This window comes from Vicugna pacos, chromosome 8, assembly GCF_048564905.1.
Source record: "Vicugna pacos chromosome 8, VicPac4, whole genome shotgun sequence".
Classification (NCBI taxonomy): Eukaryota; Metazoa; Chordata; class Mammalia; order Artiodactyla; family Camelidae; genus Vicugna; species Vicugna pacos.
The window spans coordinates 66442199-66469000 of record NC_132994.1 but is presented as its reverse complement, the minus strand read 5'-3'; the positions used below and the strand labels follow the sequence as shown (position 1 = coordinate 66469000).

Here is a 26802-nt window from a genome sequence, read left to right as displayed (position 1 = left end):
TTGTGTGAGTTCTACATATGTGTAGACACATAATATTTGAACAATATTTGAACATATAATCAGATTATGTGTACAATTTTATAACTTTCTTTTTTCTGTTAATAGAATACAAAACTCTTCTGATGGCATTCTCTCTAGGACATCAGATAGATGTACAGTAACTTCTTTATCCAATCTTAATTGTTGGAAATTTCTTATTTTTTGCATTATAAAAAATATCTCTAAGAACAACTTTGTAATAAAACACTATTTTACAATTATTTCTTAGAATAGGAGTTTCTAGACTAAAAGGTATACAGACCTATTATGCTTTTTGAAATTTTTTTTTCAAATTCGCCTGTAGAAAGATGTTTTAATTAACACTTCAGCCAGCACATCAGAATGCCCATTTTACTAGTCTTATCAACAATAGATATTACCATTTTCCTGTTTTTAAAAAAAGTACTGTAATACTGTTTGGTTTTGGTTTTCTTGTTGTTTTGGGGGATTTTTTATTTGTTTCTTAGAGAGGGGTGGATTCACTACTGAATTTAAATTAGTAGGTTGAGTAACATCAGGGAAAGTAATAAATGGAATTTTCAAGGCATGTTAAAAACTCTGCCTTCATTGTTCAGGTCTAAAGGAGAGTTTTCAGAGCAGTTGAGATTGTAATGAAGAGAAACAAGGCAAACAAAAACAAGTTTATTGCGTTTCTTAGAAACAGATCTAAGGAAGGAAAAGGTCAGGAGAACATAACCCAAAGTTTTCAAGTAGGTTTTGCACTAAAAGAAATTGGTGACTTCATGAAAGAATTAAGCAAAATAATGGTAACTGTGTTTCCTAGGTCACTTGGATGAAGTTAATCCGACATTTGATAGAACTATGTTAGTTTTTTTTTTTTAAACTGTGGTTTCAAGAAATCATTTTTTGTTGTTCCTTGCCAGGATTCAGGCACAAATGTTGATCTCCAGAGTAACTTATTCTGTCATTAGCCAAATAGTGTTCCTAAGAAGGACCACAGAGGGCAGATGACTATACCAATTCCAAAAGGGACTGAGGCGTGTGCTTGGGACTCATTTGGGGTTTTCTGGATTTTGAGAAGATAATTGGGCATGGATGTTGCTGTGTGAATAAGAACCTCTGTAAGAGGCTATAATAGACTCCCCCCAACACGGCACAGAGGGAAATCTGCTTTCCATCTGGTTGTCAAATCCGAAGTTCTTAGATTCCCCAATTGGGTTACTTCTGGGCTGATTTCTGAACTTGTACTATTTTAATTTTTGTGACATTAATCATCTCTCCAGATGAGTAAACACTGTGGCTGGTGATGTCTGGGAAATAAAAGGAGATACTTTCGTTAATGCTCATTAGCAAGGATTTAATGCAAAAATCCTCGGAGATTTGAAACCCATTCTGGATTTAAGCTTGTTAATATGCTTTATTAAAGAGCTTTATTATTAAGAAATTAATCTCATTGTCCAGAAGATAAATTCTGAGTTTTCTTTAAAAAAAATCCCCTCTATCCCTTTCCTTAAAAAAGGATGCATATAACTTCTTCAGGATTATTTCAAAAATTAATTTTGAGGAAATTTATTATAAGTTTGGCTCTTTTTTTAATGGGGCATTTGTAATATAGGATATGAGGATCTAAAAATGAATATTTTGAATAGAAAAAAGAATTTTATACCTTTTGTGACATTGGGCTTATGTTTGTTCAGTGCGGTCACATGGCCATCTAATTCTGTCTAATTAACCTTTAAGGTTTTCTAGACTGTAAATGACTATAACTCAATTAAAAAACGTTACAAAAAAAGTAAAAGAAGAAAGGTACCACATACATTCAAATGATTCCATTCATTTAAAGTCCAGTTAAAATTAAACTGTATACTTAGCCTTGGGTGGCTAAACTTGGAAAATAAAGAAATAATTGTCAAAAAACAAAAAAAAGATTTTATAGACTGTACTTACCAGGGCTGTTGATAGCATCACCTCAAAATACTCATTATTTGTCCGCTCAGGGCTTATTAGTAAATAGTTCTTTTAATTCATTTTTTAAAAAATATTGGCATCAACATATCCACTAGGCTTTCATCTTTTGGTATATTTGGTTTTCATATCCTTTTAATGAGTTTATTTAAATTGGAAATTTTATAGACACTATTTTCAAACTAATTTTCTTACTGGGAATAGACAATGCTATGCCTTTCTTACTTCAACCGTTAAAACTAGTAAAGAAACTTTTCCCCTGAAGGTATCCTTAGGTAATTAGCACTTACTCGTCAATAAATAAAACGGGCCTGTTGGCTCATCTCTCTTATCTATTAAACTTTCAGTTATTTAGTCACTCAGTCTTTCTCCTGTTGCAACAAATTTTACTGCTTTCAGAAGCACAGCACGGTCTGAATTGTTTTAGGAATACAGAGTGTACATTATGAGTGTATTTATAGAGGAACATGAATCCACATACCTTTCTGTATATTGCTCTCCTTTCAAAACGTTTACTATTTCAAGACATGTATATAAAATACATATATATTGCCATGTACAACTATTACAAGTTAAAACAAAAACATCAAATGCCAGAATACTGCATTGCCTTATTTGATTCAAATATTTTGATACTTTCAAAAATTGTTAAAACATCTTAAAATAACTATACCCTTAAAATTATTGTCTATTTATTTGTAGAGAGATGCCTCTCCATTTTTCTTTTTTCCTACATAACTTTTGTCCATGATTTATGTTATTTTTCTATATATTGTCTTTTCATATTGTTAGGAAATACTTCCAGGTTTCCCATCTTTTGCAAATTCTATCCAAATTCTTAAGGTAAGATTTAAGTAATCTTGAATTAATGACCTCTTTCAAACATTCTGCATCCTGTAGCGTGTTAGCCATTCCTCTGCATGTGTTTGTCTTTATCTATACATCTATTTTAATACCTTGATTCTGTATTTCCTCTTCCTTTCTAATAGAACAAATAACATATGTGCTATTAAATGTTAGTTACAGTCTAAGCCATGCCCATGGACTTTCCCACTAATCTTTAATTATGAGGTAGCATTAATTTCATCTTAATAACACTTAACAGCACTAATAAAGGAAAAATTAAAATAACTATGATTTATATGTGACATGGAAAGTAAAAATAAAGATTTATTTTTATATTTTAAAATATTAAGCAGGAAATACTGAATTGAAAAAGGTAAGTGTTCAGTTAGCTTGTAATCCTGAATTTCATCATATCTCTTTTATGAATTATTGAGTCACATGGTTTAGTAAAGTCTATGACACATGGTAAGCGCTCAAAAAAATTTTGTAGAATTAATGATTAAGAATTTTTTCCCATATCCAAGTTATCCTATATTTCAATTTTTCCATCTTTCTTTATATTCCAGTGAGGCCTGAAGTTAAGGATCTATCAACACAATAGACTTTATGCCAACACTGAAGTAAAAAATTAGAAGTAACCAATTGCATATTAAATGTTGAATTAATTTTTATCTCATGCTTCATGAAGCATGAGTTTATGTATATATAAATATGCTACAAAGCATATAATGTGTATGTCTGAGTGAATGAGAGAGAGAGAGAGAAAGAGAAAGAAAAAGTCATGGATGCTGACAGTTTAGCTGCTTGGTTTATAGATGGTCTTTAGGCAAACAGACCTCCATGGCTGTGAATGCATGTGAAAGTTACCAGTTGAAGAAAAGCCACTAGACTAAATGGGTTCTGGAAATCTAGATATTCTTTTGTACTTCATTTTCCTGTTAAAAAGGAGAATGCTGAGTGTGTAAAGAGTTACATCCTTTCACCTTATTGCAGTTTGCACCCCCCCACTAGAAAAAGTCATTTCCTAAATGTACTCTAATAAGGTTATTTTAAGAGCAGGATCCTGTTTCTCTCTGTGAAATAATTCCAGCCGGTGAGAAGCAGGTGCTGATGAGCCTGTCTTTGGAGGTTCGCAGCCAAGCCCGTGCTCACCGTGATGGTCCCCGCTTAGTGGTCACATTGGCATCTGGTCCTTCGGAGGGAGACCAAGAGCACGCGTTCCTCTGAGCTCATAAGATGTGTCATTAGTGCTTTTCTGGGCATGAAAGTCAGCAGGTAATAAAACCAGTGCCTTGATCCCATTCACCTCTCCTTTCAGAAGAGCCATCATGGGAAGATGCTAGGCACTGTGTTAGGCTGGAGAAAAAAAGACAATTAAGGAGTTTTGAATGCTGGGAGGAGGGAGGGCGAGACGATTCGTGGACAATAAAATATAGTGCATTTTGGGTGAATATTTGAGCTCAGATTGTTGCAAGATCATAGAAAAATGTTCTCAAAAGACCAGCAGCAACAGATTCACCTGGAAACTTGTTAGAAATACAGATGCTCAGCCTCCACCCTAGACAGACTGAGCCAGAAATCCTGCAGGCGGTGCTGTGTTTCCACAGGCCCTCCAGGTGGACCCGGTGCACGATAAAGTTTGAGAACACTGGCATGGACAACAAACACATAACCTAGCCTTGTAGGTCAGAACAGGCTTTCTAGAGAAGGGTGTGCCTGAACTGAGCGCACCTTCCAGGCAGCAGAGCATTGCCTTTGCATCGAAGGGAAGTGAGAGAGGACGTGGATCCTGACAGCGTGTGTGACAGGCTCTGCACTGGGTGTGTTCAGAGAGTTTCTCTCATTCTCCCCCTAAACCACGGGAAGGCTGTGTGATAACCACTCAGATGGTGGTACAACAGTAGAGAGGATTAAATTAAAGTTGTGCCCAAAGTCACAGAGCTAATCTGTGTCAGAACCAGAATCTGAAACCGGTTTGGCCTGCCTCCCTGGCCAGCACTCTTTCTCCAGACAGTCATTCATATGTGTCACAGGGCTGTGATCATCACGCGAGATGCTGTAATGGAAAGCTATTTGTAAGAGCCAAAAAGTCATGTTAAATATGTTTATGATTACTTTGGCATTCTTACCAGATAAGAAGTCTTTATGGAAAAGTAGGGTATTTTCACTAAATCAGTGCTAGAGTGGATCTTATTATTTGTGGAAACAAGTATGTAACTCTCCATATGTATTTTTTTAATGTTTGAGATGTGAGTGGTAGTTTGTATGGACTCAGTCAGCAGGTAATTTGGTCAATATCTTATAGGTGCCGTGTTGCCACGGCCTGGGAATACCATATTGAACAAGATAAATGTGTCTTCTGTCCTTGTGGAACTAACTTATAGTACTGGAGAGCATTTTAAAACAATAATATACACGAGTAATCCAATGTTGCTATGACTGTGGCTCCTTGAGTTCAGTCAAAATTAATCATTTCCAGAACGGTCCTCTGGGTTACCAGTGGCCTTGGGTGAAGAAGCACCCTTGGGCCTGTTTCCCCTCCCATTCCAGCCATTGCTCTTTCTAAGTGTTTTTATACTTAGCACGTTTCCTTTTGACCACATTTTCTTAGTTAAATTAGTGTTTCTTGAGGGAAAAAAATGGAGGTAGATAATTTTGATATTCAGCATAATAATTCAGTTTTTTATTTTTTAGAATTAACTTTTCATTCTTAGTCTCTAAAAGGTGTGAGGGCAGAGAGAGAGAGAAAATTTTTCAAAGACAACTGGAACTTATTAAATACTCAGTGTCTTCTAGAATCAGTCAAGTATTAGTCAGCAAGGAGATAAATGCACAGATACTAGTAAAATTGTCATGTCTATTGGCTTCTAGAGAGAAGATAGACTGGTTTTGAAGGAAACAAAAGTTTGGATAGAACAATTTGAAAGAGATATGACGAGGGCACAGATGACAGAATCAAATTTGCAGGATAAATATCAGGTAACGTATGGAAAAAATATTTCAGTTTCTTTTAAGCCTTTCATGAGTAAGATTCGTGTATGTCATTTAATCTGTTTAATCTTTCCAATGATATTAATGAGACATGTCTTTAAAGAAATAATATACATTGAGTTTACATATAATTTAATAATTGTATTTCTATATAAGTAAGCAGTTTTTAAATTTGAATACATTTATATATTGTAATGGGATTGCCATTGTAGCAATAATTTATACCTCTATCATGTTACACAGTCATCATTTCTTCTTACTGGTTGGGATGATTAAATTCTAGCCTCTTAGTAAGTTTGATGATTATAATACAATAATATAGTTGTCCGTATTCACTATGCTGTGCATCAGACCTCGAGGACTTACTTACTACTCACTGCAAGTTTGTGTACTTAAACATCTGTCCCATCCCCTCCATTCCCTACCTCCAGTAACCAGTATTTCACTCTGTTTTTGCAAGTTTGACTTTTTAAGATTCCACATATAAGTGATATCATACAGTATGTGTCTTTCTCTGTCTGCCCTATCTCACTTAGTATAATGTCCTCAGGTTTCATCCATGTTGTCACAAACGACAGGATGTCCGTCTTTCTGGTGGCTGAATAATACTCCATTGTACATACAACACATCTTCTTTATCCACTCATCCATTAACGTTCACTCAGGTTGCTTCCATAGTGTGGCTCCTGTGATAAAGCTGCAGTAAATGTGTGGGTGCATGTATCTCTTCGATACCCTGTTTTCATTCCCTGTGGGTATATACCCAGAGGTGGAGTTGGTAGTTTTAAGTTGGACGTGTCCACACTATATAGAGTTCGGAGGTTTCATGACTTCCCCAGAACTCAGAGTTTTGTAGATGATCCCAAACACACACATCCAGTTTTTGTACAACTCATGATCTTACAGATGTTGCATAATAAAAAACTCCACAAGAAATGCCTTCAGTGACAAATTGAGAATTACTGTAGAATAAGCTGGATTAAGTGAACAGTGACAACCTGAATGTCTGGAGTGGGCCCACGAGTGAGGTCAGTTTCTACTGCCACCTGCCAAGTTCAACTCTGTCGTGTTCAAGCTGAGGCCCAGGACTGTGTTGTTGTTCTTTCTCCCAGTCTTCTCTCACTGTCATTAATTGGATTTCAGCTTCCATTTTCCTCTTCTAAGAAACAGAAAGCCCTTTAACAAAATTTTTCCATTAAATTGTGATTTTACCCTATATAGCATTGACATTTTCTCCTATTTAAAATATCATTGCATTTTAGCAGCAGAACTGTAATATATTCTAACCTACCTTGTATTTCAGTCATTTTTGTTTTTTTTTTTTTGAAAAAGGGGTGCATGATGTAAGAGAATGAAAAGAAAAAAATGTAAGAGAGTGAAAAAAATGAAAAATGTAAGAGATGATAAAAGATTTAGCTGTTGGCATTACTATATGATGTTACATAATCATATCTATAAAGTATACCTGAATTTAGAAGGATGATGCCATCAATATTATATCTGATGGATTTGGCAAAGGAGTGAATATGTGCTTACATGTGTGCACTTTTTGCTTTGAAACTCAGTGTAATCTTTTTCCCCCAGAAGATAATTTTCCTGGATGAGCTCCATTAACCTGATTAAATCAATAAATTGAGACTATAAATACAAGAACAGAGTAAATACATTTATTTAGTCCATTAGTGAGTTTTAGTTTTAGCATAAATTATCAAAAAATAGATTCCAAGTTACCTGCTGTACAGATGTTAATTTATAAGAGGAAAACTTAAGGATTAGAAAGGCATGAAATAGAAGCACTCCTTGCAGGCCAGTGATGATCACCAGTCTCCTAAAATAGGGTGAGACAGCACAGGGAACTTTTTCTTCCATCTGTATTTCCATTATGCAGTCAGCATCTTCTGTTTATACTGATCAATCATGCATTTTCCACTTTTTCCATATATGGGATTCTGTGGAACAAAATTGAAAACTGATTTCATGTTTTGGTATTTCAAAATTACATTAAGTTAGAGGGAGTGGAAGGTAAAATCTGTGGTAAAATATTTATTCACCATCTCCCCCCAGTGTTCTTCATGTGAATTTACATGTTTATTGAGTCAGTGACTTAGAAATTCCCTCTAATGTGTTATCCGTTAGATTCTGCAGGGCCAGTCTCATATTCTTTAATATAATTGCACACTGGCATTTTCAATTCATATTTGGACTTTGAGACATATTTTAGGATGTGTTAATTTGGTGTAAAATGTAGGCTTTCCATTAAAATCACCACTTTCTTAGTATTAGTTAGTATCAGGCTCACAGTTAAGTTTATATATTACAAATTTATGTTAACCATACTGTGACTAAAAAACAGATAGAATACTTACTATTTTAAACTTAAAACAAAAGGTTATTACAAAAATGAGGCCCCCTAAAGTAAACCTCTTTATTACAGACTTATTTAAACACAAATTTAGATACTGTTAATCCTGTATTCTTCTGATATATATCAAAATGATATATATCGCCATTTCTATTTGTAAATTGTTTGGTACTTTGAAGTAAAGCAGCTATTTTGATTATTGGCACAGATATGGACTCCTGTTTATTATTATCTCCTGATAAGCAGGGACTGGCTTGTAGATTATTTCATGAGAAATGAGAAATCCTAGGCTTTTGTCCACTCTCTACTACTTGTCTTTACCAAGTCACCTCTGGGCTTACTGTGGTAATAATACTGGGGCCTGTCCACGCTGTAGGGTGATGGAGAGTCAGAGGTCATGTGCAGGAAGCACTTAGCATGGGGCCAGGCTCACCGCCAGGGCTTGAGGAAGCCCAGCTGCTTTTAATTTCATGGCTATCGTTATTATTATCAACAACATATATTGAACATTATCCAAATACAAAGGAATGTTATGTAGGAAATGTGGTTTCCTATGCTTTTGCTTTTTTTTTGACTCTTTGCCATGTTGTTGCTGTTTTTCCTCTTTTAGTCATTTAAGCACTTCAGAGTTCAATATGAAATAAAAAGGAAACAGATTGAACATTTAATACAGCCGTTACATAGAGATGGCAAACTGTCACTTGACCAAGCATTGGTAAAGCAGTCCTGGGATAGAGTGTCCTCCAGGGTAAGTTCTCTGATGAACCCTAACTTCATCACGGTTTACATACTTTAGCCAAGAAGATTTTCTATCCTCTTTCTTCATGGTGGTACATTGTATCAGGTCCTCCTGCCTCTGTCTGAGGTGCGAAGGTTGACCTGTGGGACAGTCTCTTCCCTCTTGGCAAGCTCTCCTTCAGGTCAGTAGAAGGGCTCATTTAACAACTATTTCCCTGCTTTGCCTTCCCTACATGCGGTATCTCCATTGACCAGATGATACGTGGAATCCTGAAAGAGCATCCAAGCTAGTTCTCACTTTACACAACTCGATTTGGGGTTGTTTAGAAGAGGTGACTCCCAGAGCAGGAAGCCTTAACAGCTTCCCCAAATTCCATAACCAGACTTCATCAACAGTTAATACTCTTCCTATATTCACATTATTTTTATCTTTTTAAATTTAAGCTTAGCTTATCTGATCATGAACTTGAAGGAAAATTGCTCAGTAACTTTTGGAGGAATATTTTGCAAACTTGGAGACCAAGATTGCAAAACCTCTGAAACTTCCATCACTCGTGGGAATATTTGCCTGTACTTACCCTATTTTCTTCATTTCTATAATCTAGTTTTTTTTTTTCCCCATTAAACTCTACCAAAGAATAGGTTAGATCTTGAGCACCTCAACCCATCCCACCAGGCATTCCAACAAGCCAGGAAATGGTGCTCGGGAACTGGGTGAAGTGGAAGGAATGATGAGCTGTTTAGAGAATTATATTATCGAAAGAATCCTGAATACACATCTTCCTCCAGAGACGTCTAGACGAACCCTGATTTTTCTGGCCCTGTTCTCATCAGCTGGGAGGTTTTAAAGGCTACACATCAGCTGGTGTGTAATTGCTGCATCTTTGAGCATGTCAGCAAAAGCCGACCTGAAAGTCAGTGGGCACTTTGTGCTATTCCTATAAGAATAAAATTGCCTAATCTCCCAATAATATCCTTCCGCGTCTAAGATGTATTTTAAGTTTCCTCAAGATTTGCTTGTAACCGTAGTTTCCTCACCATTTAATTGAGTAACTTTGAGTTAATATAATACATATCATCAAGAAAATATGTGTTCTGAATTCGATGCTTTGAGAAGTTGAGGACACACATATTTTCTTATTTGATATTTATTTATTAAATTAACCCAAAATTATTAATTTAAAGTGCTTTGTAGGCTTTAAAATCATTTGGGGGAATTTCAGGACTAGTCTTCTGTACTAAGATCTTCTGTCCTTCTGCTTTTGTATTTCAGCTCTTTGATTGGCATATTCAGCTTGATAAATCTCTTCCTGCCCCTCTGGGCACCATCGGGGCCTGGTTATACAGAGCAGAGGTGGCCCTGCGAGAGGAAATAACCATTCAGCAGGTTCATGAGGAAACGGCCAACACAATACAGCGGAAGCGTGAGCAGCACAAGGTAAACATTCTGGTTGGAAAACCTTCCAGCATAACAGCTCTAGTGTTTTTGAATCAGGCTCATTTGACCATCACTCAACAAGCCAAAGGCTGAGACTCAGAGGTTTGCAGCAGAGAAAAGGGAGTCAGGAGATGGGAGGATGAATCCCAGACCCACTTCCCTGAATGTGAGGGGTTCTCAGTATTTATGGGATGTAGCCGAGGCATGAGGACCCTGGGGAAAGGTAACTGGAGACAAGAAAAAGGCGAAGTTATCCCCATTCTGCACAGATGCAGCTAAGCTACATGCTTCTTCATGAGATGCATGTTCAGAAAATGGTGCCATTAGCATGATCGGAGGGTGGCGGTTTTGGCCCTCCGAAGTCAAACGGTCACCAAGCAGGCAGTCTTGCAACCCGAGGCGGAGGATGGGTGGTGGTAGCCAGTCTTAACCGGCTAGAGCTCAAACTGGACACAGCTGACTCCAGGTTCCTGAACTTCCACTTGGGCCAGCATCTTAGTATTTAGACTGCGTGATGCTTGGAGGACCTGAAAGGTTTTATTAAAGCGAGCCTGATCGGTGAAGACAGGATAGTTCATTATTTATTGTGGCTAACTGATAACTAGTTAGCCATTAATAAATACTTTTATTTCCCTGGTGTGGCCTGGAACTTGCACTGATGCCGGCCTCCCAGGCCTCTGTTCATGCTGGTGCAGAGATGTCACACCTTCTTAGAGGTTCTCTGATTTGCACTTCTCCCTCCTATAAACTGTTTATGACAAGCTCAGTAGATGCATCTCCTGAGGTGTGGTCCAGTATCTCTGTGACATTTTTCATCTGCAGTTACCTTTGTTATTTCCGTTGCTATGTGTTATCTTTGAAAAGATAAGGTAACAGGCAGTGTGCATTTTCATAATAACGTGTGTGGCCGTTGGCTCTGGACCTCATTCCTGCCTCCATTCCCAAAGGAAGGCAAGCCAAGGCACCAGGTTCTTCTGTCCTGGGGCTACTGGAGTGGGGGTCGGGGTGGGGGTGAGGGTGGGAAGGGTTAGTAGAGGCCTTAGCCAGTGGTGGGATTAGGCCTTGATCTCTTAGTCATTTGTGACTTTATTTGGCTTTGTTGCATGGCTTATTGTGCTTAGCGTAAGTTCTAATATCCTTCCTCTGTGTTTTGGGATGGTGCAGTCCTGCCAAAACACGCTGTCTTTCATTAACATCGCATTCACGCAACCATGCATTTTGTGCAGCTGAATTGGTGTTCCTCACTCACTGGGTCATGGTGGGGGTTAACTGTATATGTGGAAAACAAGCTGACAACCAGGTGTCACTTTGTCCTACTCTCCTGGTTAAGCATAACCCTGGGTAAAGCCAGCTCTGCCGAGTTTTTGCCCACACACGTGCAGATGCCTGTGGTTGGAGGAAAACACGCCCCCAGGCATGGTGACTAACCCAAGGGGGCCCTGAATGCTCCCTGGCGCTCCAGAGGCGTTTCTGGACTCGATCCCTCTGCCTTTCTGGGACAACTATTTTGTACCTTGTCTCAAACCTTCCACGCCTCCTCCCTCATCCTTACTCTCAACTGATGACACTGCTTCCTATTTCTCTGAGAAAAATAGAAGCAATCAAAAAAGAATTTCCGCAAGCTCCCACGGCCACATCAACCCACCTACATGCATCTGTGCCCGAATACTCTGTCTCCTCTTCTGTTACTATGGATGGGCCATCTGTGCTCCAAGCGAAGGCCAGCCCTTCCACATGTGCCCTAGATCCTGTCCTCCTGGCTCTTTTCCAAGAGATAATTCCTGTAGTCCTTCCCTTTTTAATTTCTTTTCTCTCTCTGTCTCTGCTGAATTCTTCCCACCCACATAGAATGTACTGTTATTATTCTCGTCTTAAAAATGTCTCTCTCTTAACGCTACTGTCCATTTTTTTTTCATCCTTTTTTCAGTGAAGCCCTTTGAAAGAATTGTCTAAGATCTCATTTTGGTTTCCTACTTCTCTTCTCCCACTCTTTCTAGAACCCATTCCAGTCAAGTTTTCCGCTGTCATGCTATCCATGTCAAGTTCGTGAGGGTTCTTTTCATTCCTCACTCAATGGACAGTTCTCAGCCCCCACTTTACCTTACTTATCAGAAAGATTTTAGATAATTATTCCTTCATTTTTGAAATTCTTTCTTTATTTCATTTCCTAATTTTCTTTTCCCTTCCCTGGATTTGCCTTTCTAGTCTTTCCGGTTAGATGACATTTGGTCCTATCCAAAATGTCCATGAGCATATTTGGTCCAGGCCAAATGGTTTTGGACAAGACCAAATATTAAGGACCTTTTGGCATGGACCAAATGTCTCCATGGACATTTTGGACAGGACCAAGGGTCTTTCCAACTCTTTCAACAAATATTTACTGAGGTCTTTCTATGTGCAAAGTGGTGCTCTAGGTCTCTGTGACACCCCCATGAGCAAAACAGGAAAACTCCCTACCCTAATGTAACTTGCCTTCTCATGCAGGAGGCAGTTATGAAATAATGAACATAATAAATATATTTTTGATTAGAAGGTGAAAGGGCAGGGAGTATTAGGTGGTGCTGTAGTTCGAAGTAGGGTAGTTAGTGAAACACTGCTGAAAAGATGACTCCAAACGTGCACGCGCATTCCCACCTGAAGGCCTTTGCCCTTGCCATCATTCTGGAATGTTCTTGTCCATTAGCCTGAAACATTCTCCCACTGATATTCCCATTACATTCTTCCTCATCTTCTTTGGGCCTTTACTAAAAAGTCACCTTTTAGTCAATCCTTTCTTGACCACTCCTTTGAAAGAACAACCTCCCTTTCCCCTTCCCTGTTCAGTTTTTCTCTTTAGCATTTATCTTTATCCCAGCGGCTAATTTAATTATGTATCTGATTTATGCTTCATTTGCTGCACGGTAATGTCAGCTCCATAAGGGCAAGGATTATTGTTTGTTTTTTTACCCTTCTATACCCACCCTCTAAAAATGATTTTAGAAATATTCAGGCTTTCACAATTTTAATAGGATCAGTAATGCTAATCATGCCTTCTGAGAATTTGTTCCTTTGACTAAGATTTCAAAATTATTGTCATAAAATTATTTGAAATGTTCATCTATATTTCTTTGGTAATCTTTTGGTGCCTATGGTTAAGCCTCTATTTTCCCCCAATATCATTTCTTTGCACTTTTTCACTTTCTTTAGTTGCACTCTGGCATGGTTGATTTTCTCTGTCATATCCTAACCATCTTTTCCCATCTATTTTCTTATCAAAGGAATGACAGGACCACTTTTAACAGCATCACTCTGGCTGCTGCGTGAGGATGGTGACTTCTCTTCTGGAATCTACTGTGCTTGATATCAGTGCATTCACACCAGCTTTCTTGATTAGTATTTGTTTGACATGTTTTCCGTTTTATTAATTTCAACCTAACCGTGTTCGTAATGTTTAGGTGTATCTCTTCTAGAAAGCCAATGGTTCTATTTTATTTGTTTGTCTGATCTGACAGTGTCCGCCTTTTGATGAGTGAATAGATATTCCACTCACATTTATGTATAATCAGTGATATACTTGAATTTATTTTTACCATTTGACTCTTTCCCTTTTATTTGCTCTACTTTTTCTTTTTTTTTTCTACATTATTGCTATTTACAAGTTGATTGAGAGGGTTTTGTTTGTTTATTCACTTGTTTGGTTTTCTTAGTCCATATTTTCCCTCAAATTTGTTTGAAGTTATAACCTCTAGTTGTATATTGTGATTGCCCTTGAAATTATACCATAGGTACTTAACACAACTGAAAGTGAATCAGTGTCTTGTCCTCCTGTTAATCAGGGTAAGGAATTAAGAACACTAACCAGATTGTGCTCTTCCCAACATGGAAACTGTTGTCAAGTATTAAATTACTTACATTTTTCTAATCGTACATTTGTTGTTTCTGCTGATTCTCGCTCATGATCGCTCGTCTCCTGCTCTTGGGGATCCTTGCTTCCCTCTGTTGGTATCTGCATTGCTGTCCACCCGGCCCCCATTGGCCCTTTTTGGGGGGTTCTGGCTAATTGTTGGGGTCTCAGTTTCAGGGTTTCTCACCTTATTCAAGTTTCAAGATTCTGTCTCCTGCAGCAGTGGTACAGATACTGGCCTGGGATAATCAGCTTTTTCACCTTGTTTTAGCTCACAGGTCTATGATCTGGTTTTAGATCATATTTTACTGAGAGTGGGAGACCTAAAAGATGTCACTTACTTCCTGTGAGCCCACCAGTGAGTTAAAGTCTTAGGATATGCTCAGCGTCTAACTGTTTTATTATGAGACAACCTTTCAGAGGACCCAGTGCCGTCACACCAGCTGTAGTTCCCTTGTCATATGTTTGAAAATGTTTTTGTTTGTTTTGATTTCCTGTCAGGATGTTTTTCAATTAACCACATACGGAAAACTACAATAGGGGAAGCTTTTCGCAAGGCAGCTGGACATTTGTGTATTCCAGCATAGTCACAGACCACTCCCCCCATACAGTAACTTACAGTCACATGTAGCAGATCAGAGTTGGGAGTGGTGGTGGCTCTAAATTTACCCTGAAGTCATTTGGGGGAGTCTCAGCCAAGATATAATCCATAGTAACGTGTCTGAATGGTAAGAAGGTGGCACACAGTGACTAACATACTCACCGGCAGTAGCTGCTCTGGGGCAGTCCTCTGGCCTCTGTGATGAGTTCTTGGATGCACATAGCGCCCTCTCTCTGGGAACAGGGGACTTGTGAATATCCGTGCAGCTACCTACAAACTCAGAGCAGGTCAAAATGTGATGATAGCAAATATATATCAAGATAGAAATAGTTTCGCCCGTGTTTCTCTACAGTGAATAAATTAATGTCCCCCAAGTTAAAAGAAAATTAATTTCATTTACGTGAACAAACACATATGACATTAACATCTTAATTCGTATACAAAAGCCTTTTATTTATTCTCTTCCATCAAGTGTCTCTCTTATGATTTAGGATTTTTTTTTGCTTCTATTTTCCTCAACTAATCTACTAAATCTTAGTGTGAGAGAAGCAATGTTCATTTTAATGTGTCATTCTGGTGGGCTGATGTGTCTTACTTTTCAGTGACAAACTGTTGGGTACTTATTCTGCTTTTGAGAAACAACTTTAGCTCTAGAAAGCATGACTTGAATCTGTTACTGAACTCAGGATCTGCTTCTTGCTGCTCCAAAGCCACTACTCGAGAGACAATTGTTGGTAGAAAAGAAAAGCTTGCTTTATTCAGGAAGCCAGCGACCTGGGGTTAAGGCAGACTCATGTCCAAACGCCATCTTTCCTACTACCCATCAAGGGGCAAGAGCTTTTAAAGGGGAGTTTCGGAATGTATAGGCAGAGGAAGGGGGCTACATGCAGAAAAGCACAGTCAGCTCTTAAAATCATCTTGAAATTGATCATGTGGTGGTCTGACCAACGTCATCTTGTTTTAAGTACAGTTAATCTTTAGTTCCAGGGTCAGCTTGTTCCTGTTTCCTTGAGGCCAGTTCTTGGAATTGTGCAAGTTGGAGCAGCTTATGTCATGGCTACAGTCTGGTCATCACGTAGTTAACTTCTTCCACCCGGTGGGGGTTTTAGTCTCTGCAAAACAGCTCAAAGGGTACGGCTCAGAATATTATCTATAGCCCTTGGGGAGGAACTGAAGGTCCTTTACTTTGCTTAGTGGCTAACTTGTTACTATTTTTTCTTCTTTGCCTGTTCTCCTTTGCTTCTGTATTTTCTCATTTCTGTGATTAAATGTATTCTCTGACTAAAGGTTTTCCAAAGACAAGACACACGCAGAGGATGTGGGGGAGGGGGCTCTGTCCCGGGAAGGACCCAGAGCTTCCTGCTCCGTTACAAATCTACTTTCACATCTCTCTTTCTTTGCTTCTCTGTGAGAGCTTGGCTAGGAGTTGTGAAGTATGTGTAAGTCTTTCTATAAATAAGTCTTTTGACAGTGAAAAACCCAGAAAACAAACAGATAAATTGTTAAAATTTCTGGCATTCTGTATAGTCCACAAAGAATGTTAATAAACATCACATTTACATCCCGCCCCCCCGCCATGTCCCTGGGACATTCCCTGTGCTTGTTTCAAATTTTCTAACCATAGAGGTATTTTCATAATATATTGTAATGCAGTTGACTTACTTTAGATGGCAAGCAAACATCACTTTATGGTAGCCTGCGTCCATTCAAAATAAAAATAGTCTAAATTTTTTTAACCATTAAAGGGTTAATCTAGTTGTGCTTAGTTTTAAGCTCTTAAAACCCGATATGTTCAAAAGCAGGGAAGGATACAAATACTAACAAATCATTGCTTCTAGCAGTAACTCTGTTTTCCTTTGGACCATGTGCCTTTAAAATGTCTGAATGCAGTGCTGTGCAAGTGTCATGTGTGTTTAAAAGATGCCATAATTATTAGCTACGGCTCTTAGCACAGGGCCTTATGGACAGGCACCTGGGCTCCTGTACAGGGTAAAAGCCTGTGATGGGCACCCAGCCGCACGTGGATGTGGCAGCTCTGTCGAATTGTTGAGTGCATTGACTCATCCGTGCAGGCTGCAAATTATGCTTTTAGCCTCCTGTGAACATGTTTCCTCATTTTTTTATTTTTTTAAAATTGTATCTTAGGATCTGCTTCAAAACACAGATGCCCACAAAAGAGCATTCCATGAAATCTACCGGACCAGGTCTGTTAACGGGATCCCAGTGCCAGCCGATCAATTAGAGGACTTGGCCGAGAGGTAAGAGAATGTCTGGTTTTAAATGAAGTGTCTGTAAAACGCTCGGTGGGTGCTTTTTTTTTTTTCCTCATTTCTTTCAATGGATTGATTTTTTTTTTTTTACAGAGACATTTACCTTTGGTATATAAAAATTGGGTTCCCATAACATATGCTAAGAATGCCGACCTTCTAATATGTTATTAGTTGAAAATAATAAACCTGCATGTACCCACAGCCTGCAAATCACAGAAATGGTTTCTTCAGAGGCTGTATTTTTATTCAGTACTGTGAGGAACATTATGTAATATTGCAAAAACAGCTTATAAAAGAAACAGATGAGAGATATCTTGGCAGGAGAAAGAACTAAATCAAAGACTTCAATCAGTCATATTTTGCCTTTAAACCCAGAGCTAGAATCATATCAGATCTCCTGACAGTGACTGGTCAGCCAGAGTTTAGAAGACCTTGTGCCTGCATTTTATTTAATGCTGACATGTAACAGGTTAAGTAAGCCCCGTTCTGTTACTATTAGTTACCTTCTGTAAATTCTCGGTGTTTTGTTTCTAGGTTTCATTTTGTGTCCTCCACGTCAGAGCTACACTTAATGAAAATGGAATTTCTAGAATTAAAGTACCGTCTGCTCTCACTGCTGGTTCTTGCAGAGTCAAAGCTGAAGTCTTGGATCATCAAGTATGGGAGGAGAGACTCAGTAGAGCTGCTTCTGCAAAACTACATCGTAAGTCTCCCTGGTGCTCTGACGGAGAGATCAGAGAACCCCCAGATTTAGCATCTGATACCTACCAGTTTATTGGATGCTGTTAGTTTTATCTCGAATTTTAAAACATTAAGGTACCAGTGTGTTAAATGGGTTCGACGTTAAGTTTGTGAGCTTTTTGCGACACTGAAATATACACTTAGATTCTTTGGAGATAAAGGTTTTGCTGCATTAATCATATTGAACCATTGTGATTGGCTTTATTTTATTGCTTTAAAAAAAAGTTTTTGCATTGCATACCCACTACTGATTCTGAGCTCACCACTAAACCTGAGTTAAATTACTTAAGGATTATCTTCATGTTTCTAAAATCCAGTCATGGGTAATTTAAAACAATTCTCAATTGTTCACATGAGGACTATTTTTTCTTTTTTAGATTAGGTCAAGCATGCCTTTTTTTAATGGTCATTCCCTGAGCTTCACTACTTCCTGCGTGCACCCAGGAAAAGCAAGATTTTGCCTGTGAATCTCTGTACCAATTTAATTTCCAAAGATTGTCTCATATTTGGGGCTATCGGTACAGAGAATCCTGTATTTGCGTAGAACAGTAGCTCTGAATTAGCAAAGGAAGTAGGTTGTTCTGTAATTAACAATGTCCATTTACAAGTAATCAGAGAATTATAATTATTACGGGCAGTTTATTCCTCTTAGTTAAACATGCCCCGCCCCAGTTTATCAGCGACACAAATTTGCTTGCAAAATTAATATTAAAAGGGCATCTCAGTCTTGTAACTGTTCCATTTATGTTTAATCACAAGTTCTAAATAATAAATTAATAAATTTAAAATACAAGCCCATTTCTAACCTGTTTCAGTGTCTCTGTAACTGACATGACTGAGTATTTATTGAAACCTTATCTTTACTGAAGCATCCTAGAACCATACTATATTTTAATTTTATTTTCTAAGTGCTAAATGAACAACATGCATTTGGAAAAAAAAAAAAGATTTAACAGGTTTCCAATAGGATGTTTCTCTAGATTTACTACAATTTTCTAGGAACTATTTGTCAAAAAATGTGAAATCTGTTACATGTTCCCTTATTCATTTTGCATGATCTTAGAAAGTAATGAGAAACCTAATCTTTTTAAGTTTAGGCAGTGGCATTAGTTCTGCAAATACTAATTTCAGATATGCATTTATGTTTTCGGGTTTAGTCATGTCAAGTGATACGAGCGAGCGCAGTGGGTAATTGTTCAGAATCCGTCTTTGTTCTAGCTATTTAAGGACAGCCAATTAGATTGAAACGCCTAATGGGGACTGTTCCACCAGGGTAATGTTCCAACACAAAGATGTTGATAATTCTCTTTGAACTTCTCAAATAAAGGATCTGTAAGCAGAGAATCATTATTAGTGATTAAAAAATCAGTACTTTCTGCCTATTTCATAAAGAGACTTCCACTGAGCTGTTAATTTTAAACTGTTTCCCAACGTAACTCTCCAAATTGTTTGTAAAATTGATCATGGCTCAACAAATATAGCAGATTTTAATGAACATTTCCTAATATCCTCATCCCTTGGTGAAAGATACCTATTTATCACCTGTGCTTCTATTCCCAAAAAGGGGTTGAAGGTATTTATTGTTTAATAGTTTTAGTAACTGTGGGATGTTGGTGTTTCCCACGTGCCAGGAGTTTTACATATGTTACCTTCTGTCTCAATGACAACCCCGCAGGCTGGGCATTTTCACACTGTTTCACTGAGGAAACGGAGCCTTTGAATGCTCAAGTCACACGCTCCAGGTGGCACAGTCAGTAAGAAGTGGAGTCTGGATTTGAATCCACATCTTTCTGAATCAAAAGCCCTTGAAGTACTGAACTTTACTCTCAAACACAATTGCCTGGGGAAGGTTTTTTGTTTTTCATTTTTTTTTAAACTGAAAAGACCAATTATCAAAATGATCACTTGCAGCTCCGTGAACTAAAGAATGTCGTTCATACAAATACGATTGCCATTGCATGCTGGCCTCTAGCTGACAGTATTTTATACTTCCCTACCAGGCTGCTAGTTACCATTGGTTCTGTTCCAGGCAGCATGGTGTTGGGGCAGGGTGGGGTAAGGTGGGGGGCTTTATTGAAGCCTGGCCACCAGTCACATAGAAATATGTCGAATCATGGCTCAGATACTCACTACCCACGTGACCTTACAAATAATGTCTAGAAGACTTAATCTTTCCCAGATTTTTAATAATAACAACAATAGAACAATAGGGATTTTTCTAAGAAACAATGACTGATACATACTGTTTTCTATTTCACACCCCAAGAGCTGCTCTCATTCTTTTGGAGTTTGCAGGAAAATCATTCTCTTTAGAACAGGCTATTTCAAAGTGCATGAAGACATTCAAATAAAATCACAAAATCAGTTTCTTAAATGCAATCCTTTCCTTGGTTTCTAAAAAAAAAATTATTATAATGAGCCATATGCTGCTACATCATCAAATAAGCAAAGTAATATTTGGGATGTATGGGTTCCATAATTATCTCTTTCTTAGTTTGAGTTCTGAATTCAATCTTACTCATCTGCAAAAAAAGATACCTTTTTTTAAGGGTTAGAGAATTAGAGAATGTGCTTCCTCCTTGCCACTTACAAGAAGTGCTAAGTCCTCAAGGAATTCTTGGAAAAGACTTCCCAAATCCTTGCTGATTAATTCAGGCCACATGCTCCTGGTAAGAGATTGCAAACTGTAACGTCAATCAGAAGATAATTGGTTTGGTTCTTGCTGTCGGAATTGTACTTGACATAACCATGTTAGTTAACTCGTGCTTCACTTTTACAATGGAAGGAATAGGACAACATTTCATTCTTTCGCATAAGAGAAAAGAAGAGCTCTTGGAAGTGTAGACTGTCTGAATGCAGCACCAGTCATGTGAACGTTTATTCTATTATTTGTAATGACTTTATTAATGTAAATAGGCAATTCTGATGAAATGACTTCTCAAAGTTGATTTTTTTAAAATCTTAAATTGTCGGGTTTAGCCCCCTTTGAGTGAAATTGAGCTTTTTACTTATCATACCCATATTTATCTTTCAAAGTAGAAATTTAGTCTCTTCCACTAATACTTTAAATTTTGTAACATAAAGAGATATCTTATTTTTCTTGACATCACCAACTTTGAAAGTCCTTTGACCAACATGGCTTATTTGTTGAACTTGAAAGAAATAAAATAATCCTGTCCTTGTTATTTTAAATATACATTTGTGCTTATTTTTGCCTACTTCTGACTCTGTCTAGATAGCTCACAGCAGAAAGGAGATTTAGTGGTCCTCCTACAAAAGTGATTCTAATAGACAAATAATTTGTGTTACTAAATGGAATTACTCAGGACTCAGAAAAAAGGCAAAAATAAATGAAACAATTAAAAGTTAACAAGCAAGGTTTCTTCCTTCAAAAATTAATTACTGAGCTTTCCTCATAGGAAAGCTCAGAAATACTTAAATGAATTTCTACAACATTTATAATATTCTGAAGACATTCTTTCCCCCCGCCCCTCTGGACCAAAAATGAAGCTACAAATAACTCTTCTTTCTTGTTCATTTATAATGAATTTGTAAACCTCTCTAGCAAAAGAATAGGTAAATCCAGTACAGACACTATTTTCCATTTCTTTGACACTTAGAACAATTGTTTTTCTCATTAGCTTCTTGAAATTTGTGTCCAAACTAAATAAAGACTATGTTTTAAAATTTTGCCAAATATATGTATCTCTCCGATTTCTTACAGTGTCTTGAACATGAAGTGTAATTTTCCATTTTTGATCAAATCATGGCCTGATAATTTGTTAAGTTATTCAAAATTTAAATTGTAGTAAATCATTCTTTCCCCGATTGGGGAGCAGGCAGAAGTTAAGAGAATGGGACATAAGGCTAAATAATGTATTAACCAGACCACTATGGACTTACTTTACTCTCATCCAAAAATAATAAAGCCTTTTAAGGTTATTGGATAAAGTACTTATCAGGGAACCCCTCATTCCAGGGAATCCATAGCTTTCTCTACTCATTATATCCTTAAAGAATAGTTAATATATAAGTAAATGCAAACATAAAATGATATGAAATACATTACACATGTAATTTTTAATGTAATCTTGAAATACGATAAACATCTATCAGTAGAATCTAGGGACGTCTAGAAATTGCTGTATGAATAGTTTTGCATCTGCATACAAGCATTTTGCATCTCCGCATTAAGCATTCATCAGCATACTATTCAGGACTTCAGCTGGTTTTTGAAGGCTAATTTTGCGTTTTATACCAGTGGCACTTACCAAGTATTTTCTTGAGTTCAAATCATAGGAACTAATTATGCTGTTAAAAGAAATTAAGGAGTCTTTGGTAATATGCTGTTACCTATAATTGCATTAATTTTCCACTTTAGAGAAATGGGAAAATTTTTTGAAACAAAAAATTATTTCATATTGCCTGAAGTTAACAATTATAAAATTTACCTGAGGATTTTTTTGGTCTCTTCTCAATTTTGTAGCATCTATTTGCTTATAGTAACTCTGTTACATATGTAAATTGCATACAGACACAAATATAGACATGTCTTATCTTTAGGTTTTCTACTCGGTAATAGAAATATGAGTACATGGATAACATGGATGGAATGTATGATTGTTTAGCATTTTTCTACTTGTAAACATTTTTGCATTTACTTTTTACTTTAAGAAAGTGTTCATACATTGTGCCATTTATTTATAACCTGAAATTCCTCAGAGCCATCATTCACCAGGCTACTGTTCAAAGAGCAACAGAATCCCACAGCTAAAACACAGTGGGAAACTTTAAAATGTTCTTCCAAATTTAGTGCCTTCTAAAAGTTAAAGCCAGGTTCTCCGGAGAAACTTCTGTCTCTTTTATAAACAAACCCTTGGGTGGAGAAGATATGTAAATAATACTTCCTCAGTCTGGGGGTGAAATAGAATTAAAAGTGTGGAATCAAGTTATATGCTCAGAATAATCAGTTTACTTATGGCTGTTGAATTAATTTGATATTTTTAAGAGGAGTGAGTTCGGTAAATTTGGGTAACATAGACACATACCTACACTGAAGAAAATTGACTTTGGCATTGCTATGCAAGCCAGTGTTGGTTATCATCTAACCATTCCTTGTTTTTCTAGTCTTTCATAGAAAACAGCAAGTTCTTTGAACAATATGAAGTGACATACCAGATCTTGAAACAGACAGCTGAGATGTATGTCAAAGCCGATGGCTCAGGTAAAACACCAGACAGAACTGGTTGCAGCATTGAATGCAGTAGAATTTAGAACCTACAGGTTTCTGTACGATCAAATCATTTTTTTTTCTCTCTACAAAATCTCCTTATGACCATACCATTGGCCTGGGTGGCAAATGTTGTATTCAGTCCACTTGACTTTGTGCAGTGCCTGACCTGCATGATCATTCTCCTCTGTGTGTGTGGGTGGGTGGGTGTGTTCATGTCTATGTGCCTAGTCTTCTAAAAGAGGGGAAAAGAAGCGCTCATTTTCTAAACTGTCATTTTCAAACCTATTTTGAATTCTGAGGAATAAAGGTTAGAAATGACTAGCTTGAGTATTATAATAAGGTAAATGAAAACTTAAGTAGTGTAAGTAAAATACGTTTGTTTCAGTTTGGAGATATGTCTGTCATATGTGCTGAAGATGAACTATAGCATTTGTGACTGATGCTAAGTGTGTGTCTGAGTGCACAGGAAATGCAAAAAATGTCATATTGCATCCCATTTATCAGGAAGTTTAGCTGTATCATCCTTAATCTTTATAAGAAACCTGTGGATAAGATATAACATATTCCCAATATTGGCTGAATGTAATTCTAACATTATTATCTATTACATTTATATAATCTAGAGAATTATAAATGCACACCAGCAGAGACTCCAGAAAAAAGGTTTGGTGTTTTTAAAATGTAAAATAAGGATTATAATTGGTTCCTGTTTCAGTGGAGGAAGCTGAGAATGTGATGAAATTCATGAATGAAACCACTGCTCAGTGGAGGAACCTCTCAGTAGAAGTCAGGAGCGTGCGGAGCATGCTGGAAGAAGTCATTGCTAACTGGGACCGATACGGCAATACTGTGGCTAGTCTTCAGGCTTGGCTGGAGGATGCTGAGAAAATGCTAAATCAGTCAGAACATGCCAAGAAGGTAAGACTGCTTCTTACAAAAGGAAATGAGCACAGGTGAATTTAGAAATAAGAAACTTTCACAGCCAGGTTCTCTAGGGAGGGTTATAGATTTGCAAATGTGTCACAAAAAATCCTGACTTTGCCTGAAAAGCTGTATTTTCAGGTTAGTAAATTATTTTAGACCAAGAAATATACTGCTTTATAAAAGTTATGTTAAAACAGTGCCTGACTTTTGCATTCAGAAGAGCAGTAACTGATGGAGTGGCAGCCAAGCCCCATGCGCAGCAGAGGGTGCTATACACACAGGAAGGTCTGTGTTTTAAGGGGCACATCCAGGGCACATCCTCTGAATTTCCTAATTTGAAAGAGGATGAAAACAACTTTAGCTAACATAGTACTCAACCTGTGTGCTGGCACACAGCAGCTCAACAAATAGGTCACCACATTTTTATCTCTTTGGATTTTTTTTTGAATTTTTATCAACTCCTATTTAAGGGTCTTATTCTGGATAGGAGTGATTTATTTTCCTCTGGTTACAGATGTCTATATGTTTTTGAAAGAGTTACTGTTTTACTTTAATACCACTTACATTCAAATATCCCATGGAATGGACTGCTTTCCCTATATATACTTCTTAACGGGAGCCTGACATTTTCCCAGGGAAAAACAACTTACATGTAAAAGATATTAAAAGACCAGATTCCCACTGAGAAGTAGAACTTACATTAGAATTCCTGCTTGTCATGCAAGATTAGTTCTTCTGTTATTGTGTTATACAAGTAGCTGTGTAATTTTATGTTTTTCCATTCTGTATTTCATATAGATTAAATATTCTCATGTAGCTGAGCAACTTTAACCCATACAGATTTTTGCTTTTCTAATTAGACTGGCAGTGCCCTGGTAGATGGCAGATGTGTTCATTTCATCCAGGGGACTGTAACCACCAGAAACAGAAGTGTCCTCGTTGATTTATGCAGGAAGCCCTCCCACACATGGCACATGGCTTATGACTGAATTATCTTTGGCATCCTTGGTTTTTCCTGTAGTGTATATGTGTATGTATGTGCATGCACACATGCATTTAACTGGAAATCAGGTGGCAGCTGTTTTATTGCCAAGTGTGTAAATAAGAAAGGATTCCATTGTATTTATTCTTGGCTGAGATTTTTAATTTCTAAAAATTTTCCTTCAGTGGTTTATCTCCATGATTTGGGGGGGGTGGTAATTAGGTTCATTATTGATTTTCAGAGGAGGTACTGGGGATTGAACCCAGGACCTCATGCATGCTAAGCATGCACCCTACTACTTGAGCTATGCCCTCCCCCCTCCATGATTGTTAATTATTTTCATGTACTATATTCAGATTTTAAAATCAAAAGTAACAGGTCAAAAGTACGTTTAAAATTTTTTTAAGAAAGCTATGTATTTCCCAAAAGTATTTTGTGTTGTATGTGACTCTGGCTCTGGTATTCACTAGCCTGAAGACTGTGTACAAGTCTCTGACACTCAACAGACATTCAGCTCTTTCGTCTGTAAAACAGGAAGAACAGAAAATGGTCATGGTGTTTTGCTTTGTCTTCAGCAAATGCTGTGGCATGGATGTTCTTCTGAAAAGACACTCAGTTGTTCTAGTTCACATCTTTGAACTGTATTACAGAATTGCATTTGGAAAGAGATTAGGATTTACCTTAAAATTTGCACAAGTTTTAGAACAAAGCTATTTGTCTTAGTCTGGTTACTTTCATATAATTTATTGACCTGGGGATTATGGCTTACAGTAGTGTACATTATTTATTGTGTAGGATTTTTTTCGAAATTTGCCTCATTGGATACAGCAGCACGCCGCCATGAACGATGCTGGCAATTTTCTGATTGAGACATGTGACGAGATGGTTTCCCGCGATCTTAAACAGCAATTATTGCTGCTAAACGGGCGGTGGAGGGAGTTGTTTATGGAAGTCAAGCAAGTATGTTTTTCAAATCTGTTTATGCCTAGAACATGCATGTGTCATAAATGTTGTGATAAACAGTCTGGTTAGAGACTATTTCATTGTTATGGCATGGGTTTATTAAGGCAGAGTACAGCTGTGTTTAGAACTGTTAGGTTTATATTTGGTCCTTTAGGCTTTCCCATTTATAATGGAGGAACATGACAGAAATGTATAGTTTGACTAAGGATTATATTGACATATGGGCCTGACTTATGGCATGATTCATGCGTCAAGTCGTAATTCTTCGCTTCTACGCCAGTTCCTTTATTCTTTTCACAGTAATTGGACTAACTTCAAGTGTATCTAAAATTAGATCAGGAATTAAAGTCTTGCTTACCACCTCACGATGCCAGAGAGTACGAAGAAGTGAAGGTTGCAGGCTTCCCGAGTCCTGGCTGAATGATTTTCTGTGTTGCCCCCGCTCCCCGTTCTTAACAGTATGCCCGAGCCGACGAGATGGACAGAATGAAGAAGGAGTACACAGATTGTGTTACTGCCCTGTCTGACTTTGCAACTGAAGCCCACAGGAAACTCTCAGAGCCACTGGAAGTCTCTTTTATTAACGTGAAGTTATTAGTTCAAGACTTGGAGGTGAGCTGGTTTTCTGAAACACAAAGTGGAAAGCCTATTCTCTTATAAAAAGGAAGATCTGTGAAGTTACTTGGGTCACTGCAAAAGCTGTTTCTGTGTCTCCTTGACATCATTTTGACATGTGTGCACTTCCTGACTTGCACCTCTCATAAGAAAATCTATTTGAATTGTTTAAAGATGTGTTTTTACCATAGAGTAACTTCAAAACAGGCTTTTAATTCAGAGATTTTTTTTCCCTCTACAATCAAACGAT

At 37.5% G+C, this 26802-nt stretch overlaps 1 protein-coding gene across 1 annotated transcript in view; it reads left to right on the top strand.

Moving 5' to 3' along the window:
* The window catches only part of SYNE1 (spectrin repeat containing nuclear envelope protein 1), a 427466-nt gene that overhangs the window by 113748 nt on the left and 286916 nt on the right, over window positions 1-26802 (top strand). Inside the window, exons 10-19 of the mRNA XM_072966061.1 lie at window positions 2758-2808; window positions 5683-5790; window positions 8775-8912; window positions 10176-10340; window positions 16970-17082; window positions 17629-17797; window positions 22963-23059; window positions 23784-23986; window positions 25770-25934; window positions 26397-26549. Coding sequence (XP_072822162.1) covers window positions 2758-2808; window positions 5683-5790; window positions 8775-8912; window positions 10176-10340; window positions 16970-17082; window positions 17629-17797; window positions 22963-23059; window positions 23784-23986; window positions 25770-25934; window positions 26397-26549 — 1362 coding nt within the window. The remainder of the gene's footprint in view (window positions 1-2757; window positions 2809-5682; window positions 5791-8774; window positions 8913-10175; window positions 10341-16969; window positions 17083-17628; window positions 17798-22962; window positions 23060-23783; window positions 23987-25769; window positions 25935-26396; window positions 26550-26802) is intronic.